The sequence below is a fragment of the Acomys minous genome (genome assembly GCF_964271855.1).
Source record: "Acomys minous genome assembly, chromosome: 2".
NCBI classification, from domain to species: domain Eukaryota; kingdom Metazoa; phylum Chordata; class Mammalia; order Rodentia; family Muridae; genus Acomys; species Acomys minous.
In genome coordinates this window covers 116,588,653-116,609,133 of record NC_140484.1, presented here as the reverse complement: position 1 = coordinate 116,609,133, position 20,481 = coordinate 116,588,653, and the positions used below count along the sequence as shown (strand labels likewise).

At 49.5% G+C, this 20,481-nt stretch overlaps 1 protein-coding gene across 10 annotated transcripts in view; it reads right to left on the bottom strand.

The window, feature by feature from the left end:
* Nucleotides 1-561: 561 nt before the first annotated feature.
* Nucleotides 562-20,481, bottom strand: part of SLC28A1 (solute carrier family 28 member 1) — a 45,426-nt gene continuing 25,506 nt past the window's right edge. For all 10 annotated transcript variants that reach the window (XM_084772407.1, XM_084772412.1, XM_084772408.1 and 7 more), the window contains 10 exons: nt 20,020-20,100; nt 17,309-17,389; nt 15,746-15,871; nt 9,802-9,932; nt 5,997-6,165; nt 5,694-5,891; nt 2,779-2,860; nt 1,929-2,027; nt 1,731-1,842; nt 562-1,476 (listed from right to left, as the gene is read on the bottom strand). In XM_084772407.1, the coding sequence (XP_084628533.1) occupies nt 1,404-1,476; nt 1,731-1,842; nt 1,929-2,027; nt 2,779-2,860; nt 5,694-5,891; nt 5,997-6,165; nt 9,802-9,932; nt 15,746-15,871; nt 17,309-17,389; nt 20,020-20,100 (1,152 nt within the window). In that variant the 3' untranslated portion in view covers nt 562-1,403. The remainder of the gene's footprint in view (nt 1,477-1,730; nt 1,843-1,928; nt 2,028-2,778; nt 2,861-5,693; nt 5,892-5,996; nt 6,166-9,801; nt 9,933-15,745; nt 15,872-17,308; nt 17,390-20,019; nt 20,101-20,481) is intronic.

The window sequence follows — 20,481 nt, the reverse complement described above, 5'->3', positions numbered from 1 at the left end:
GGAGAGATGGCTCAGTGGTTAGGAGCTCTGTCTGCTCTTACAGAGGTCCTGAGTTCAATTTCCGACAACTACATGGTAGCTCACATCCATCTATACTAAGATCTGATGCCCTCTGCTGGCATGCAGGTGCACATGCAGGTAGGGCACTCAGATAGATAGATAGATAGATAGATAGATAGATAGATAGATAGACAGATAAAGAAAAATCCCTGGAGCTGGGAGGTGACACATGCCCTTGATCCCAGCATTCAGGAGATAGAGGTGGCAGATGGCTGTGAGTTTGAGGCCAACCTGGTCTCCATAGTGAGTCCCAGGCTAGCCAGTGCTTATATAGTAAGAACTTGTCACAAACAAACACAAAACCAAGTTCTTGAGCGGCCAGATGGCTCGGGAGGTAAAAGCTTCCATGCAGGTCTGAAGACTCAGGTTTAATCCTCAGAACCTACATAAGGTGGAAGAAGAGAACCAACTCTCAAAAGTTGTTCTCTGATCTCCACGCCTGTATGGTGGGGCGCACGCGCGCGCGCGCGCACACACACACACACACACTAATAATAATGATAACGTTTTAAAGTTACATTTTATTCTTTTCGGTTGGGAGGGCACAGGGCATGTGCCATGGCACAGGTGGAGAAGCCAGAGGACGACATGCAGGAGTCATTCTTCCCTTTGACTATGGGGGTTCCAGGCATCAGAGTCAATGCACTGAGCTTAGCAGCTGCTGCTGCTGCCCACTGAGCTCCCTTGACGATGAAAACATGAAGTTCTTATGAGGCAGGTGTGATGGTGCACACCTCTACTCACACCACTCAGGGGTGGCAGCAGGGGGATCAGGGGTCCCCCTCAGCCACCTAACGAGTTCAAGGCCAGAGTGAGCTACCTGAGGCCCCATCTAAAAACAACAACAACAACAGAACCAAAATCCCTAGCTAACTTTATTTAGCTCAGTGTTCCAGACCCAGTAGACCGTGGGCTGCTCTGAACGTTGCACCTAATGAGGTATGTGTCCTGCAGACACTGGTCTGGAAAACACTGTGGGGACTGAGTGAAGGAAGGTGTCTCTAGAGACAGCTTTGGGGGTGGGGGAGGACCCAGCAAGCCGGATGCTTGGGAGGGGGCAGGAAGGAGGCTTTGGGCAGGTACACATGAGGAAAGAGGACTAGAAAGGACCAGAATGTTGGCCCGCAGAGGGAGACACTGAGAGCTCACACTTGGAGAGGTAGGACACAGGGGGGCGCAGTGATGTGACCAGGAGTGGGAGGCGTCTTTCATTTACCGATGTCTCCATTCACTGTAGCACCTTTTCCGATTATAGGATGGGATTAGTGATGAGTCCCATGGCCTCCTTGAGGACACTTTCTAGGATGGACGAGCCCCGAGGGCAGGAAGATGGTCAGTCCTAGCTATGTGCAGATTGTGTGGTTGTAAAAGCGGCAGCAGTTGTCCAGTGCCTCTTGGCTGAACTCCACGCCGGTGCTGAAGAGAAAGCAAAAGCCACAGTACGGTGCTAAGGACACTGCTGTAGCAGCTAATAGGCTGTGCAGCCCTGGGAAAGTCTCTCCACATCTCTGGTCCACCTTTCCTCCTTAAGGCTTCATTTCTTCCTCCCCTGGTCACAGCTGCAACAGCCGTAACATTCCTACACTGCCCTCTAGCGCCAAAAGCACGAGGGTACGACCGTCTTCTCTGACTCCAGGTTACCCACCGCCTACAGCCTAAGCAGCGCTCACCTCTGGAAGACCTGGCGACAGCATTGGTACACCTCAAAGCTGCTGCTGCTCAGGGTTTGGTTCAGAAGAGATACACAGTCCACCTCGACGTCCCTGGGCACGTAGAGGATCCCTGTGGAGGGAAGCGGCTTGGAGGCTTGGCCCAGGGGCCAGCCCTGCCTGAGAAGGGTCAGAGCCGGCTGCTAGACCGGCACTCACCTGCCACACATGCGTTCACCAGGGACACGCAGGCCCCTGTGATCAGTGCCCGCAGCACAATCTGGGAGAAGTCGCTCCTCCGCTGAGGGGCCAAGGAGGCTGCAGGAGGAGGCGGGCAAGAGAATTAAAGGCTCAGGAAGGCACCCACCCCTCCGCCCACCTCTTGAAGCTTCTTCTAAACGTCCCTTCATTGTCCTCTGGCCTAGCTCAGAGCATTCAGTGATGTCCCCTTCACCACATCCACTGTAGCAGGAGAAGGGGAAGAAGCAGATTGTTGGGTTTTTTCTTTCTTTCTTACTAGTCAGGGTCTCACACAGCCCAGGCTGGCCTTCAACAGCTGAGCCATCGCTCCTTTTCTCCGACGCGCAGTTTTACTCTGTTTAAACCAGGCTAACTGCATTCACGGGGCTGGGGGGGGGGGGGTGCGGGGGGAGTGGCGGTGGAGGGAGGGCTTCCTCTCCCTGGCTGGCTGTGAGGGCATAGTAGGAAGCAGAGGTGAGCCAGAAAACTAAACATTTGGGGGGCAATAAAGTGGGGGAGCAGAAAGGGGACAGGGTGAGGGTGTCTGTCCTTCATTTACCTATGACCTCCCACCCTTTACTCTGTGCATTGTCTCCATCACCCATTCCCACAATGCCTAGGAGCTTCCGGCTCCCGGCTCCCGGCTCCCGGCTCCCGGCTCCCGGCTCCCGGCTCCCGGCTCCCGGCTCCCGGCTCCCGGCTCCCGGCTCCCGGCTCCCGGCTCCCGGCTCCCGGCTCCCGGCTCCCGGCTCCCGGCTCCCGGCTCCCGGCTCCCGGCTCCCGGCTCCCGGCTCCCGGCACCCGGCTGCGGCAGAGCCCAGAGACTCACTCAGGCCTCCCAGCATGATGCCTATGGAGCTGAAGTTGGCGAATCCACAGAGGGCATATGTCGTCAGGATTTCTGCTCTGACCTGAAAGCACAGATTACAAGGAGGCCTCACCCCAGGACATGACGCTTTCCTGGCTTTAATTCACTCAATTCCTTTAAGGCCTTGGCCTTAGAGCCCCCATGATAGTCATTTGGTGGCCATGTACCCCCACTTAAAGTCAGCTCATATTTCACTACCCCCCCCCAAAAAGGCAAGCCCCTCTCTCATCTGTTCTGCAGCCTGAATCCTTAGCATCTCTTGCTCTGTGGTTTGGAGACAGACCTCAGTAAGGCCCAAGCTGCCCTCAAGCGTGTTATGTCAAAGCTGATCTCACTCCTCGTCTTGCTGCGTCTGCCTCTGCAGTTACCATGCCCAGTTTGTATGGCGCTGGGGAATCGAACCAAGGGCTTCACGGATGCTAGGCAAGCACTCTACCAACTGAGCTATGTCCCCCACCCAATTACCAGCTTTTGCGGATCTGATTCAGGCGGGTTCAGTGCCAAGGGCACTCTGAGGACACCCCTTCTCCCAACCCTGCAGTCTCTTGTTTCTTTCTGGTCACTGCAAACACCTGTAAGCCCAGAGCTCAGTTCAGGCAATCAGGCTGGAGTGGGTCCCAGTCCTGTGCAGTCAGGCACTGGGAATCCAACCTGCCTGGCTTCCCAGATTGTTCCCACCGTGGTCAGCCTGAGCAAGTCAGCAGCCTCTCCAGGTTTCAATTTCTACATCTGGAGTGTGGGAATAAAAGTGCTTGCCTGAGCCAGATGTGGTGGCGCATCCCTTTAATCCCAGCACTCGTGAGGCAGAGGCAGGTGATCTCTGTGAGTTCAAGGCCAGTCTGGTCTACAAAGTCCAGGACAGCCAGGGCTCTGTTATACAGAGAATCCTTGTCTCAAAAAAAAAAAAAAAAAAAAAAAGCAGAAACAAAAACAATCAACCAACCAACAAACAAACAAATAAATAAATTCTTTCAAACAAAATGAAAGGGCAAAATAGGAAAACAATTACAAAAATCCATAATAGAATCCAGGCCTGGTGGCTTGGGACTTGTACTCGTAGTTATGTGGAGGCAGGAGGATTGTGAATTAAAGGCTTCCCTGAGTAACCTAATAAGGCTTTGTCTCAAAGCAAAGATTAAAACATTTGTAAAGGTAAGAAAATTTTCCTAGAATTCTTTTTTAATCACTTTTTTAAAAAATGCAATACTGGGGCTTGAACTCAGGGCTTTGTGCATGCTATTCAGGCTCTCAGCCAAAAGAGCTATATCTCAGCCCCCAAACTTGCTTTTAAATACAGACTTCCGGTGCTGCTCTGCTTCTGGTGTTGACTGTAGTGAGACACGGGGAGGTGGTACCTCCCCTCCACCACACTAGTTAGGAAAGCTGCTGCTGGAGGGCTCTGTATGGGGTGCTGCCCACCCACACCTCAGGAAGCTCCTGGCCTAGGAGGCAGGAAGTATGCCTTCCACACATGGAGATATTCATTTTGACATTGTCATACACGCATCCAAATAAGGAGTTCACTGAATTACCCGACAGCACAAGACTGGGAAAGATGGTAAGATATTCACATGTGGGCCTTGAGATGGCTCAGCAGGTAAAATGCTGTGGCTAAGCAACTCCTGGAAATTGTCTTCTGGCTTCCATATGTGTCACACACACACACACACACACACACACACACACACACACACACACTGAAACAACTATTATCATATATTTTAAAGATACTTGAGTTTTGGAGCCAGGCATGGTGGCAAACACCTTTGGTTTTTGTTTTGTTTTGTTTATTTTTGGTTTTTCAAGACAGGGTTTCTCTGTGTAGTCTTGGCTGTACTGGGACTGACTCTGGTAGACCAGGCTGGCCTCAAACTCACACAGATTCATCTACTTCTGCCTCCCGAGTGCTGGGATTAAAGGTGTGTGCCACCACTGGGCAAAGGCTAGCTTGGTCTACAGAGGGAGTTTCAGGACAGCCAAGGGTACACAGAAAAACTCAGTCTCTAAAAACCAAAACAAGCCGAGTGGGTGGTGGCGCATGCCTTTAATCCCAGCACTCGGAAGGCAGAGGCTGTTGGGTCACTGTGAGTTCGAGGCTAGCCTGGTCTACAAATGAGTCTAGGACAGCCAAGGCTACACAGAGAAACCCTGCTTTGGGGGGGAAATTTGGGGTGTAATCTGAATAAATTAATTAAAAAAAAAAGAAAAACCCAAACAAAACAAAACAAACCAAACAAACAAACAAGATAAATATATGCCAAATGGTGTGTAGCTCAGTGTTTAACATGCATGATGGCCTGGCTCAGTCTCCAGCTCTGAAAATAAAAGGCTACATACATCATGATGAGGAGGAGCAATGGCTACCATGTTCTTTGGATAGGAGCCGTGTAAAGTCTGTCTTAGGAAGAACAACAAGAAGAACAAAAACAGCTGGGCGTGGTTTTGGAATAACCGTTAACAAAAAAGCAGAGCCCGGGCTGTGCACCGTGTACATCGTCAGGGGCTGCGGTGGAGGGTCTCCTAGCTCACCCATTCTTGTAGCTCACTGGACACTCGCACACGCTCCTCTGGGGTAGAAGTGTCAGGTATCACCCCCACCCCCACCCCCATTTTCCAAAAGCGAGGCAAGGCACAGTAGCTCACTCAAGGCTAAAGCATGTGGTCTTTCTGGAACCTGGTCTCAGACAAACCTTTTTCTGCAGCCCATCATGCATCCCTGATGCTGAAGAGAGATGATGGCCGAGCCTGTCTGGTCTCCTGGGAGAGCAGGCTGTGGAAGGCTAAGCACCACCTCAGTGTGTCTCGGGCAGGCCCAGGGAAACACAAGGAATTGCCAGGGGCCCTTGGACTCCCGCGAGGAAGGGATCAGGCCTTACAGAGATCCACTGTTTCTTGTCACCAAGCCACTCCTCAGCCCCTGCCAGGCGGCGCTGCTTGTACTGGGAAAGCTCTTGATAGGCCACAAACTCATTCAGAAACAGCTTGATGCCCAGCAACTCAGCCACCACGGGACAGTCCTCCCAGGCCACACCCATCAGGAAGGCCACAGGTCGCAGGACGTAGGAGCAGATGAGCTGAGGACAAAAAGGCAAGAGAGTTGGGTAGGACAGAAGAGGGCTCCTCTGGGTGCCCAGCTATTATTTCCTGTTCTGAGGCCATCCCCTCTACCACAGCCACACCTGGAAGCTGAGTCCCTGGACATCCACCATGTCCCCCAGCCAGGAGAGGGCAGCGTTGATGAAGGCCAGTACAGCCAGGAAGGCAATCAGATTGGCAGCAATGTTGGCAACGACCTTCACTGAGATGGCAGCCCCGGCGCTGGCTGCTTCCACGAGGTTCTGGGCGTCTCTACCATTGGGATCAACAGGCGTCATTACTAGTGCATCCCTAAGAGCTGTAAAGGGCCCGCCTCATAAGTTCAAAGAGGGACCTTGGACAGGGGGCTTCAGAACCAAGGAGGCTTGTGTTATTTCTGAGCCAAGGAGAGAGAAGAACTTTATAGGAGGGGGTCAGGAGGAGACCTGCTGATCAAAGGATGAGGAGATACCCAGGTGTCTGGGCTGTGCTGCGAGATAGAAGGTGATAGTTCAGTGTGTCCCCGGCCACCTGAAAGCAGGCTGGTCCTAACCAAGTCGTATTGAAAATGTAGTATACCCCTCAGATTTTGGGGATTTGAGAAGAGGGAGAGGAAAGGAAAGTGTCTTAGTTTTTGTTTTGGGTTGGTTTTTTTTTTTTTTTCAAGACAGGGTTTCTCTGTATATCCCCGGCTGTCCTGGACTCACTTTGTAGACCAGGCTGGCCTCAAACTTACAGCGATCCACCTGCTTCTGCCTCCCAAGTGCTGGGATTAAAGGCGTGCACTACCACGCCTGGCTTATTATTTGGGTTTTTGTTTGTTTGTTTTTGTTTTTTTGGGTTTTTTTTTTTTTGAGACAGGGTCTCTCTGTGTAGCCCTGGCTATTCTGGAACTCATTATATAGACCAGTTCAAAGACTCACCTGCCTCCCAGGTGCTGAGATTAAAGGCCTGTGCCACCATGTCTTAGTATTTTTATCGATCACATGGTAAAATGAAAAATTTTTGATATATTAGGTTGAGCAAAATGTTTTATGAGCCTGTGTATCTCTTTATTTTTAAAAAAGAGGCCAGCTGGGCATGGTGGTACATGCCTGTAATCCCAGCACTCAGGGAGGCAGAGGCAGGAGGATCTCTAAGTTTAAGGCCAGCCTGGTGTACAAAGTGAGTCCAGGACAGCCAAGGCTACACAGAGAAACCCTGTCTTGAAAAACAGAGAGAGAGAGAGAGAGAGAGAGAGAGAGAGAGAGAGAGAGAGAGAGAGAAAGAAGAAGAAGAAGAAGGAGGAGGAGAAGGAGGAGGAGGAGGAGGAGGAGAAGGAGGAGGAGGAGGAGGAAGAGGAAAGGAAGGGGGGGAGAGCAGAAGACAGACATAAGGGCACACACCTTTAATTCCAGCAGATCTCAGTAAGTTCTAGGCCAGCCTGGTCTACACAGGCTGGGAAGGGAAACTGTCTAAAAAAGAAGATGCTTGCTGCTGAGGCTGAGGCCTGAGTCTGGTGCTCAGAACCCACATGGGAGAAGCAGAGACCGCCTCCCACAAGAGTTGGTTGGACCAGCCTGCTTTCAAGTGGCCAGAGATGTACTGAGCTATCAACTACTGTCTTGTAGGTCAGCCCAGAAACCTGGGTCTTTTCTCTGTGACCAGCAGCCCCCTTTCCTTCTTGAAGTTCTTTTCTTACTCTGTCTCAGAAAGAAAGTGAGGCCCCTCTGATTATCCTGTAACCTCCACGTAATTGCTGTGGCACACATGCACACACACATGCACACACACATGATAAGTGAGATGCAATAAAAAGACGTCTAGGGGCCGGAGAGGTATCTCTGCAGGCCAGAGCACTTGCTGCTTGCAGAAGACCCAAGTTTAGTCCCCAGCGCCTACTTGGCGGCTTATAACGCTAGTTCTCGGTGATCTGGTGCCTTCTGATGCCCGTGAGCACCAGGCATACATGCAGTATACTAACATACATGCAGGCAAAACCACTCATATACATAACAATAAAAAGAAATAAGCCAGGTCTGGAGAGATGGCTCAGAGGTTAAGAGCACTGACTGCTCTTCCAGAGGCTCTGAGTTCAATTCCCAGCAACCACATGGTGGCTCACAACCATCTATAATGTGATCTAATGCCCTCTTCTGTTATGCAGGTGTACATGCAGGCAGAGCACTGCATACACAACAAATAAATGAACATTTAAAAAAAGAAAGAAGCCTTTAAATATATATATATATATATATATATATATATATATATATATATATATATATATATATATATATATATATAAAGAGGTTTGCTAGAAAAGATAAAATAAAGGTTAGAGATGCAATTCAACTGGTAGAATACTTGCCTAACATGAACAAAGCTCTGAGTTTGATCCAGCACCCCATAAATTGGGTGTGCTAGTCCACACCTGTAACCCCAGCACTAAGGTAGTGGAGACAGGAGGATCAGAAGCTCAAGGTCAGCCATCCTCAGATACATGAGATACCTTGCCTCAAAAACAGGAAAGGGGGCAGGAGAAGAGGAAAAGGAGGAGGAGGAGAAGAAGGGACAACAGGAGGAGAGGACGAGGAAGAGGAAGGCGATAGCCATGGTTTACAGTCTATTTCCACGGGGCAGCGCCTCAGGAGCTGTGAGGTTTGGATTGCCAGCTGTGTTGTCTTTTCAGCTTCTGAGCATGGGGAGTGTTGAGACAGGGCTTCGTGGAGCCGAGACTGACCTGGAATTTACTATATTGTAAGGACGGCCTCTGATTCCCAACCCTCCGGCCTCCGACTCCCAGGTGCTGGGATGCCTGACATATCACACCACAGCCAGCTTCTTTCCAACATTGGTAAAGGTTTGGTTGTTGATGGTGGGTGGCCTTAGGAGCCTGGCATTCCTCCTGTCAATGTGAGGCTGCCACCTGGCGGTCATAGGCCAGACAAGCAGAGAAGGTGACAGGGAGCAACACCAGGACACACCAATAGCTGAGCCACACTTGTGAACCTTGACCAGACTGCTTTTTCTTGCTGGTCAGAAACAGACTATAATTTGAAAAGTGGAATCAATGCTTCTTGTTGTTGTTTTTCTTTGTTTTGTTCTGTTGATGCAGCCTTGACCTTGCGATGTAGCCAGGCTGGCACTGAACTCTCTATTTTCTGACATCAATAGCCTCAGCAAGCATGTTCAGGCTAGAGGGATGGTTCACAGGTTAAGAGTAACTGGCTGAGCCTGGCGTGGTACACACCTTTAATGCCAGTATTTAGGAGGCAGAGGCAGGCCAATTTCTGTGAGTGTGAGGAAAAGCGAGAGTTCCAGGACAGCCAAGGCTACAACAGGGAAACCCTGTCTTAAATAACAAAAACAAACAAAACGAGTAACTGGCTGAACTTCCAGAGGACCCGAGTTCAATTCCCAGCACCCACCTGGAGGCTCACAACTGTCTATAACTCCAGTTCCAGGGAATTCTACACTCTCTTCTGGCCTCCTCAAGCACATGGTATGGATACACACACACAGGCAAATACTCATACGCATTAAGTAAATAAATAAGTTCTTTAAAAAAAAAAAAAAGGAAGTGTTTGGATTCAGCGGTTGAAAGCATTTTAGTGTCTTTTCAGAGGTCCTGAATTCAATTCCCAGCAACCACAGTGTGGCTCACAACCATCTGTCATGAGATCTGATTTCCCTGATGTGCACGAAGGCAGAGCACTCGCGTATATAAAAATGCATGAATAAATAAATTACAAAAAGAGAGAGAGAAAGTGAGAGTGTGTGTTCTCATAAGAAGCCATACCAAGGCAGTGATAGAAGAGAAAGGGCCTACGCTCCATGGAAGACGGAAATGAGTCAAGGATAGCGCTGCTCCTCTCCACCTCTGCTCCCACGCCAGTGCCCTCTCAGGAAGCCCCCTGCTGCACTCACCCATATGTCAGCTTTACACCTTCCTCACTCCGGAACTTGGACTCCTCCACCTCCGGGTAAACCAGCTTGGACAGGGCCAAAGCACAAGGGGCCGCCATTACAGAGGCAGCAATCAAGGAGGCAGCATCAATCTGCAAGAACAACAGAGGGGCGGGCCAGGGCTGGTAACCGTGGAGCGCTTGCTTAGCGTGCAGGAAGCCCTGGGTTTGAACCCCGTAAGGAGGCGTGGAGGTGCGTGCTTGTAACCCCAGCACTCAGGAAGTGGAAACGGGGATTCAAAGTCAACCTCAGCTACATAGTGAGTTCAAGGTCAGCCTGAGACCCTATCTCAAAATATAAATAAAATAAATATGTAACTAACTAACTAACTAACTAAATAAATAAATAAATAAATAACAGGGAGGTTGTAAGGGACAGGTAGAGGAAATGTGGTGGCAGAGGGCCACATTCTTCGCCCCGTTAGTATGACTTCACTGTATCACTGCTGGCACGGCCATCACTAATCTCTTTGATGTTCGGAGGATCTTGCAGTGCTTCTGCAAGAGCCCACAAGAAGGCTGAGCAGACAAAGGTGCTTGCGGCTAAGCCTAACGACCTGAGCTCAACGTGGTAGAAGGGGAGAACTGACTCCTGCAAGTTGGCCTCTTCTACACACACACACATATATGTATACACATAAGGAAGATACACATGAAAAATAACAAAAAAGAGTGGCTACTGTTTCCTATTAAAAAGATAAAGAAAGCCGGGCAGTGGTGGCATACGCCTTTGATCCCAGCACTTGAGAGGCAGAGGCAGGTGGATAGCTGTGAGTTCAAGGCCAGCTTGGTCTAAAAAGGGAGTCTAGAACAGTCAAGGCTATACAGAGAAACCCTGTCTCAACAAAACAAAACAAAACAAACAAACAAAAACTGGGCTGGAGAGATGGCTCAGCAGTTAAGAGCACTGTCTGTTCTTCCAAAGGTCCCGAGTTCAATTTCCAGCAACCACATGGTGGCTCACAACCATCTATAATGTGATCTGATGCCCTCTTCTGGCAGGCAGTTGTACATTCAGATAGAGCACTCGTATACATAAAATAAATAAATAAATCTTAAACAAAACAACAACAACAACAACAACAACAAAAAACCTCTGCAAGGTAGGCAGAGCAAGTGATGCTAGCCCATTTACAGGCAAGGAAACTGAGTCCCCAGAGGAGTAACCATGTCTTGCTCAAGATAAAGAAGAAAAATTAAAATCCAATGTGGACTTGGCTCCGACTTCATGGGTCCTCGTCTCCCAGGCTGTCTCTCTTTGACCACTGATCTCCACTGGTTGAGGAGTTTGGGACAGATTCAGTCAATGTACCAGAAGTGAGAGATGAAACAGGTAAGCCTATCCCAGCCTCTGCGTTGCTTATGTCCTGGTCTAGGGGTGCAACCCCGATTATTCAATCTTTGAATACTTAACGGTGACAAGGAACTCACCACTTCTGAGCAGCCTGTTACACTCACTCCTATGTTAGGGAACTCTTTTTCAGGGAGTCAGCTTCCTTCAATAGGCCTGGATGTACTGGGGCCTGTCTCTGGGAATCACACTGGACAAGTACCCCCAACAAAATGGCAAAACAACACCAATTCTGGGGAGCAGGGGGGGGACTTCCAAAAACACACTCTCACTGCTCCAAAGACAAATGAGGCAGCCTTCCCTCAGGGCGCTGTTCATCACACTGGAGCTGATGTCACCAGCAGGTTAATCCATCAACACTGAGGAGGGGAAGCCTGGCTGGGGGAAGCAGGCCACTGGGACACCTGCAAGGGTACATCTTGCGCTGAGACTCTTCCTCTTTGTCTTTCTGCTACCACACCCTCTCTGTCATGATCCATCTCAATACAAGCCCGCAGTGATGGAACAATGCAAGTATGGGCGGAAACCTCTAAAGGCGGGATGATAAATAAAATGAATCTCCATTTTCAACTGTTTCTCTGGGTTGCTTTGTCCTCATGACAGAAAGCGTACCCACATACCGTGAAAGTGAACCAGCAAGAGACCCCCCCCAACTCCTCTTGCCTGTCACAAGCACTAGATGGCAAGTCTAGGACCCCAGTCCTTCCTGGATAAGGCAGTCCCGGTTGGTACCCTCTTTGGCTGTCCAGCTCCAGTGTTTTCAGCGCCTCACCTGTAATCTGGGGGCTCCTCTATCTACCAGTCAGCACCCTGACCTCTTCCTTCAGCTTGAAGAGTGCACCCAGTTGGTCAGCTTGGACCTTAATGGGAGGGGGACACATATTCCAGAGCCATTGCAGCCACAGCCTCAAATCTCACCGTGGTCATTCTTGCTCTACAGGGAGAGGTAGAGTCTTGTGTGCAGGCTGAGATGTCAGCTCTGCTCCTCACACCAGTCCATTGTGGCCCCTGTGTACCCCCCTGCCCCGCTCCAGGAGCACAGTCAAGAATACCTTCCATCCCAGCCTCCCAGCCCCCTTCTACCTTCTGGAAATAAAGGACAGAAGCTCATCACCTTTTAGAAAGGTGTTTAGTGAGAAAGGAATTATAAAAGAAAGAGCCAATCACAGGAGAGGTTTCTGGTCTTAACATGGCTGCTTCCCTAGCACCTCGCTAAGTGGTCTCTGCCATCTTTAGTCCATCTACTGTGGCCAGGTAGCCAGTACATCTGCCCATTTTACAGATGTGGAAACTAAGCAAAAGAGTCACTCTGCCCACTCAGGATCTTGCAGACCCTGTTCCACATGGGGCCAATTCAATAAGAAACATGAGTGGCCAGCTGTTGAGTGAGCTTGGGTTCAGAGACCCCTGCACCAAGAGACCAGTGTGTTTGGGTTTGCAGTAAAAGCTACTATCTATTCTAGAACCTTCGGAACAACAGCGTAGTTGGAAATGTATGTGGAGGTCACAACAAAACGGTTCCGTCAAGTGGCATTTGGGACTGTGTAACAAAAGAGAAGAGCTAAGCTGGCACTGTCCAATGCAGACACAACAGAGACCATATTTATAATTTGACACCTGCCACGTTCTTTTAGATAGGATATTGCATAGCCCAGGCTAGCCTCCAAGTTGCCTGTGCAGTTGATGGTGGCCTCAGATCTGTGATCTTTCTCTTCTACCTCCCAGGTGTTGAGCCTACAAGACAAGTAACAACACCACACAGAAAAACACCAACACATTTGCTATGGCCAGTAGCCACATTCTTAAAAGTGCAAAGAAAGCTAGGCCTAGGGGTGTAAGTCTGTAATGCTAATTATTTGGGAGGCTGGGGCAAGAGGTCACCAATTCAAGGCCAATCTAAGTAATGTAGTGAGAGATTCTTTTTTTGAAAAACTGGGGGACATCCGGGCATGGTAGCACACGCCTTTAATCCCAGCACACAGGAGGCAGAGGCAGGTGGATCTCTGTGAGTTTGAGGCTAGCCTGGTCTACAAAGAGAGTCTAGGACAGCCAAAGCTACACAGAGAAACCTTGTCTTGAGAGGGGGTGGGGGTGAAGAATCTGGGATTCTCCATGGGAAGGTGGTTGAGAGAACGGGGCAGGCAGCTAGGCAGTGACAGCTAAGGGCAGGTGGGGGCAGAAGAGAGCTTCTCCAGAGCCAGGGAGTACAAGGTCTGCCTGTTAGGTGCTTTTCCAAACCCTGCTTTGGTTGCCGCCTGGGGCTTTCACCCTGAAGCCCTGTGGCAACCTCTGCACATCCTATAGCGCCACAGAGAAGAGATGGTCAGCTGGTCAGCTGGAAGGAAAACGTCCCTGGAGCCAGACCTGGACTCCTGACTGAAAAAGAGAAGAAAGGGGCTGAGCTTTCAGCCAGATGGTGTAAAAGGGACAAAGGTCTTCCGGTATGGATGGTCTCTGACTTACTGGCTGAAATACTTTTTTACATCAAGGTGGTATTAAAGTGATAAGCGTTCTATAGGAATTGTACTTGGCATTTTGAACTGTGTGTGATCTTTCCCAGGCTAGCCAAATGCACTGGGGCGCTTTCTTGTAATGCTGGTGGCAGCAGCCGGCCAAGCCTTAGATCCAGATCTGCCCCACAGGGCAGGGGAAGGCTTGGTGCTAACAGTTGTATTGTCTCTTATGCAGCTGGTTGGACATATTCCATGCATCTCCAACTGATGTGTTTACTGGGCATAGCCCCACTGTATGTCCAATAGAGCCTTCTGTTCCTAAGTTTTCTTTTTTGTTTTATTTAATTTTGTTTTATATAGTGTTTCACTATGTGACCATGACTGGCCTTGAACTGTTGATTTTCCTGACTCAGCTTCTGGAGTGCTGAGGTCACAGGTGGTGACAGGTGTATGTTTTATTTATTTATTTCTCTTTGGTTTGTTTTTGTTTTTTTGTTTGTTTGTTTGTTTTTGTTTTTCCAGACAGGGTTTCTCTTGTAGCCCTGGCTGTCCTGGACTCACTTTGTAGACCAAGCTGGCCTTGAACTCACAGATTTCTGCCTGCCTCTGCCTCCCGAGTGCTGGGATCAAAGGCATGCACCACCACTGCCTGGCTTTATTTTGTGTTTTTTAGGGCTTCCCAGATGGTAGGCAAGCACTACATGTGAAATATAGCCCTTGCCTTTTAAGTCCTAGTTAATGCCTGGAGGTCTCTGTGAACCTCATGTGGCTAGAAAGGACATGGGGGCAATACTTAAGACTGACCAGAAGGCCCAGAGTGAAGTCAAGACATTTAAAGACCTTAAGAAAGGAAAGCAGTGTGTCTGCTGTGCCACTGGGAGAAACAGTTCCACCAACAAAGTTTGGGGTTTCCGTCTTGTCTGTTTTGTTTTTTTCTTTGTTTGACTTTTGAGCTCAGTCAGTAGCCTGGTGTACGGGAGGCCCTGAATCTAAACTGCAGCATCACATAAGCCAGGTTTGGAGGTGCATGTCTGTAACCCTAAGCCTTGGGCTAAGACAGCAGGCCAACCTGGACTACACTGGGAATCCCTGCCTTAAAAACACCAAAGTTGGACATTGTGCTGAGGACCTTTAATCTCAGCTCTTGGAAGACAAAGGCAGGAGGATCTCTGTGAGTTCAAGGCCAGCCTGGTCTATGTGGGCAGTTCAAGGATAGCCAGGGCTACCGTAGAGAGACCATGTCTCAAAACAAACTAAACACCAAACCAAGCTGGGCTTGGTGGTGCACGCCTTCTTAGCCAGAGCACTGGGGCAGCTGAGGCAGATAGATCTCTATGAGTTTGAAGCCAGGCTCCATAGTAAGCTCCAGGCAAGCCGAGGCTACATACTGAGACCCCGTCTCAAACAACAACAACAACAACACCCACCAAACCCAAAACAAATACTTCATTTACTGCTATGACAACCAAAGATATCTTTGATAGTTACCAAGGAAAACAATAAACAAATCGAAGCGTTGAGTGTGAAAGCACAAACAGGTGCCCAGCATTTCACAAGAGCATCACTGCCAGACACGATCAGGGACAGTCAAAAGTTCTTCTCTGCCCAGGCTCCTGTATTTGCGAATTAAGGGCCTGATTCGTACTACAGGACTGGCCCATGAAAGGATTATGATATACAGTCTCATTTAGGAGGGCAGATCTCCAGGGACAGCCTAGATGTGGGACTACGGGAAAAATGAGTGTGCATGTTGGAGTCAGATAGATCTGGGTTCAATTCCTGGCTTTACATGAATGGTTATTAATGTATTCTCTGAGCCCCAATGTGCTTATCTATAAAATGGGGATATTAAAGCACTCAGCATAGTGCCTGATACATAGTAAGAACTTAGTAAAGGGAATTCTGGGAATCTGTCTCAGCAGCCATGTGAGATGGCTAAGCAAGTGATTTAGCCCAGTAAGCCTGCCTTGCTCGGGCAAAGCTGGGCTTTTAGACAGAGAGGGCACACCCTGTGCCTGCTGTGTCTGGGATCATGTGGAGCTTCCAGAAAGGCAATTTCAGGGCTTTGGCATAGCCATCAAGCAGAGAAAGGTTCTACGTACCCCAAAGGAGATGTAAGCGCCTAGGAGGCTGCCGGCAATAGTAGCATAGCCTCCAGTCATAACAACGTGAACTTCAGAGAGTGTCATGTCTGCCAGGTAGGGCCGGATCAACAGAGGAGCTTCGGTCTACGAACAAGTCAGATGGCAGACAATGAGCAGCGGTGGCGGGGTGGCTGGGCGCTCTTCTCACCGCCCTGGAGTCGCAGAGGAGGAAACAGAAGCGTGGCTTCCTGTTCTGCTGAGCCTCTCTGGACATCACTGTCTTCCCACCTCTATGGCAGGACCTCCAGACCACACTCCCTGTGTGGCTATGGTCCCTGTGCTGTTTCATACCATGTGCCTCACACCTGGCACCTCCTCTTCCCTGCTTACAACCCGACACAGAGAGGCTCCTCATTTTCCAGGGGAGCAAACAGAAGCTTTGGAGGGGAAGCAAGCCTGGGGCTGCCACTAAGAAAGGGGCTGGGCATGCAATAGGCATTTTCTTTGGGGCCTATGGGGGAAAATCTGGGCCCCTCTTCATTTGTCCCGCCCAGCTATGGGGCCCCTGGCATTCTCGGTACTGCTTTGCAGGTTAGGAAGATGGGAGTACGATGGTTGACCTTTGCTGTCCACATGGCCAGATTTAGAATCACCATGGAAACACAGCTCTTGGTGCGCCTGTAAGGGTGCTTTCAAATGGCTCTAACTGAGGAGGGACTGTCCCCCTACCCTGAGTGTGGATGGTACCATCTCATAGACTGGGGCCCCAGAATGAATGCCAAGTAGAAAGAGAGCTGAGCACCAGCCTTCCTCTCGCTCCCCTCCCAACTGGGGACACAGTGTGTCCAGCATCCTCATGCTCGGCTATCATGCCTTCTCTGCTGTGAGAGACTGTACCTCTAAACCGTGAGTTAAAGCAAACATTTCCTTCCTTCCTTGTTTCTGTAGGGTATTTCATCACAGAGACAAGAAAAGTAACCAATACAGGGAAGGGGCAGAACTCCTTCCTGGGAGCAGGAAAAGGGTGGGGGTGGGGGTGGGGGGACCCAAGGAGAGGTGATATAGGTAACAAAAAGGGCCCAGGTAGATGTATGCTGTCATTTTAGAGGGTGATAGAATTTATGAGATATGTGAGAAAGAAAGCTTCATGGTTAGGTTTCTCTGTGTAGCCCTGGCTGTCCTGGACTCACTTTGTAGACCAAGTTGGCCTCGAACTCACAGAAATCCACTTGCCTCTACCTCCCAAGTGCTGGGATTAAAAAGCGTGCACCACCACACCTGGCCCGGCAAAAAGCTGCTTTGAGGGTGTGGCACTGGGTTAATGTTAAGTGAGACCAGAAGGAGCCAGCTACGCAGACTGGAGGCTCAGCCATCCAGACAGAACAAAGGCCCCGGGACAGGAATAAGCTCCAGCATGTTTGAGAAGTACTGATGTTGAGGAGAAAGATGTTGTCTGTCACATCTGTGTGTGAGGACTAGCTTGACATGGGGACAGGTTCAAATGGTTCTCCCTTGAATTAAATTGGATCCTTGCCTCCCCCCGCCCCCCTCCAATCTCTTTAGCGTAGCTTCAGTACCCACCTGGCTCACAAAGATATTTCCTGCCACACTCAGGGTCTCAGTGGCTGAGGTGCCCATGGTGACCTGCATCAGCCAGGCAATCTGGAAAAAAAAAAAAAAACCAGAGTACTCATGAGTCAGAAAGAGTTGGGGGTGACAGTAACTTAGAAGTTTTCCTTCCAGCCCAGGGCCCTGCTGTGGTTTGAATGGCCTCTCCAGAAGTTGTGTTGAAATTTAATTAGCACCGGGGCAGGATGAAGGATCAGGGGTGCTGGGGAGATGGTTTCATCAGTCAGGTCTACAGCTTCTGTTACAGCACCCACCTGTAAGGCCAGCACTGGGGAGGTGGGGGCAGAGGGATGCCTGGGGCCCAGGCAAATCAGTGAGTGCCAGGTTCAGTGAGATTCTATCTTAGAAAATGAGATGGAAGCTGGGCGGTGGTGGCGCACGCCTATAATCCCAGCACTCGGGAGGCAGAGGCAGGCGGATCTCTGTGAGTTCAAGGCCAGCCTGGTCTACAGAGTTAGTCCAGGACAGCCAAGGGTACATAGAGAGACCCTGTCTGGAAAAACAAAAAAACCAAAAAAACAAAAAAACAAAAAAAAGAAAATGAGATGGAGTTGCCGGCAAACTAGCTCGACAGGTAAAGGCCCACACACTGGAAAGAGAGAGCCAACTTGCACAAGTTGTCCTCTGACTACTACACAAGTCTGTGACATACATAAGACACACATATCCTGGTCTACACAGACAGCCACATGGAGAAACCCTGTCTCAAAAAAAGAAAAAAAAAAAGACACACAAACACTGTGTGTGTGTGTGTGTGTGTGTGTGTGTGTGTGTGTGTGTGTAGGTGCCTGAGGCTTGGAGAAAAAGCCATTTGATCCCCTGGAGCTGGAGGTACAGGGTGTTGTCAGCTACCAAGGTGAATACTCGGAACCCAACTGTGTCCTCTGCAAGAACAGTACATATTCTTAACTGCTGAGCCATCTTTCCAAGCCTGGATAAATAATTAAAAAATAAACAAAACAAAACAAAAAACCTGTTAGCACTAGGCATGGTGGCACACATTTTTAATCCAACACTCAGGAGGCAGAGGCGGGCAGGCAGATCTCTGTGAATTCAGGGCCAGCCTGGTCTACATAGTGAGTTCCAGGCCAGCCAGAGCTACATAGTAAGACCCTGTTTCAAAAACAAAACAAAACAAAACAACAACAAAACAAAAGTTTAAATTCATTCGCCATAATGTCTATTGTAGTTTTCCTCAGTTACCTCACTAGAGATTTCCTTTTCTAAGTTATATTTGGTAGCAAGCCAGGGTCTAGAGTTCAACAGAAAACGGTTTGGGACACACTGTACTAGAAAGTTCTTCTCTGCAATGTTTTTGCCCTAACGCCGCCTCTCAGCCTGTCCTTGGCTAGCCTGTTCCTAGGCGGTTGCCACTAACCTGGCCTCCTCTCTTCCTCCAGTCCAGGCCCACGATCCTTCCGGCCTTCCGCCTTGCTGTGGAAGGTATGGATTCAAGCCCTTGTACTTTCCTGCTCACAGCGCACCCTTTGTCCAGGCCCACGGTCGAGCACAGATCTCCAGACCCACACATCACCTCATTTGGACTTTACAGGGTGGTGCTTGTAACATAACCATGGGTCATTTTTTTTTTATCCTTGCTGCCATCCAAAGGTGCTGATTTATTCTGAGCTCTGTTGGCTAAAACCTTGGCATCTTTTGGCCAGGTCTGATGATTTCAAATGCTCTACAATGCTCTCTGCTACATGCAGGTCTTATAAACCTAAGCACGTTTGGACTGCCAAGATGACTCAGCAGGCGAGGGTGCTCACTCGTTGCCAAGCCTGACAACCTGAGTTTGATCCCCGGTACCACATGGCAGAAGGAGTCTTCTGATCTCCACGTGTGCATTCTGGTATGTGTGCATGCGCACATGTACACATGCACACACGTACACACGCACATTCAATAAACAAACTAGCTAATGAATAAACAAATAAATGTAATTCTCTCCCCCCACCCCCAGACAGGGTTTCTCTGTGTAGCCTTGACTGTCCTGGAACTTGCTCTGTAGACCGGGCTGGCCTCAAACTCAGAGACATGCCTGTCTTTGCCTCCCAAGTGCTGGGATTAAAGGTTTGTGCCATCATGACCCATCTTTTAAAAGTAAGTATATTTATACCAGCCAAGTCTGGCCAATGAGGCCTGGTGTTATAATCTCTCAGGATCATTTTTGTATAAATAATTTTCCCCTTAAAGCCTATGTTGCCTCATAGACCCCCCCCCAACTGTTCCTCCCATAGAGACAGCATTGGATTTTATGCCATTTCCCTCTAGTATCAGGACAAGAGACCTTTTTTTTTTTTTTTTTTTTTTGAGACAGACTTTCTCTGTGTAACAACTCTGGCTGCCCTGGAAGTTGCTCTGTAGTCCAAGCTGGCCTCCAACTCACAGAGATGCACCTGCCACTGCCTCCCAAGTGCTGGGATTAAATTGAAGGGATTTTTGATGAGCAATGTATTCAGAGAGAAAGTAAAGTGTGAGAGCAGAGCATTCTGGAAGGCATGGCCTTCAGGAGCAAGAGACTCTGGAAGGGTATGGACCCTGTGATTCTGGGAACAGAGGATGCTGAAGGCAGGAGCATCCTGGAATGGCGGGAATTCTACAAAGCTATGAACCTGGCAGCCAGTGACTCAGAAGAACCACACACAGGTCTGAGGACTCACCTTCAGGATCACCCACTGCATGAGGCCCACATAGTAGAGAACTGACATGACACAGCTGAAGAAAACAATGATGGGCAAGACCTGGCGGGAAACAGAGGACGCTGGGTTAGAGGTATGGGGCAGGACCCAGGAGACAGCCTTGGCTCTCAGAAGTCTGCCAGGTGCAGGGAGAAGCCCTGAGGACAGTCAGTACAAGAGTCCCAGGTGATCGCACTGTCTCCCCTGTTCTTAGTAAGCCATCTGAAGGGCAACCTCCGTCTCCCAACACAAGCCTGTGCTGGGCTGTGAGAGAGGCAGCCTTTTACCATCTGCTTCTTTACCTCTAGCGTAAGGAGAAGTCCTAGGATTGTCATGAAGGGTAAGGGAGCTGGCTCAGGTCTAGCACACTCACGGGCTCTCGTCCTTCTGCATGAGCTCGGCCTGGTCTGGGACTCTGGCCTGGTTGGCGCCCCTGCACTCTCG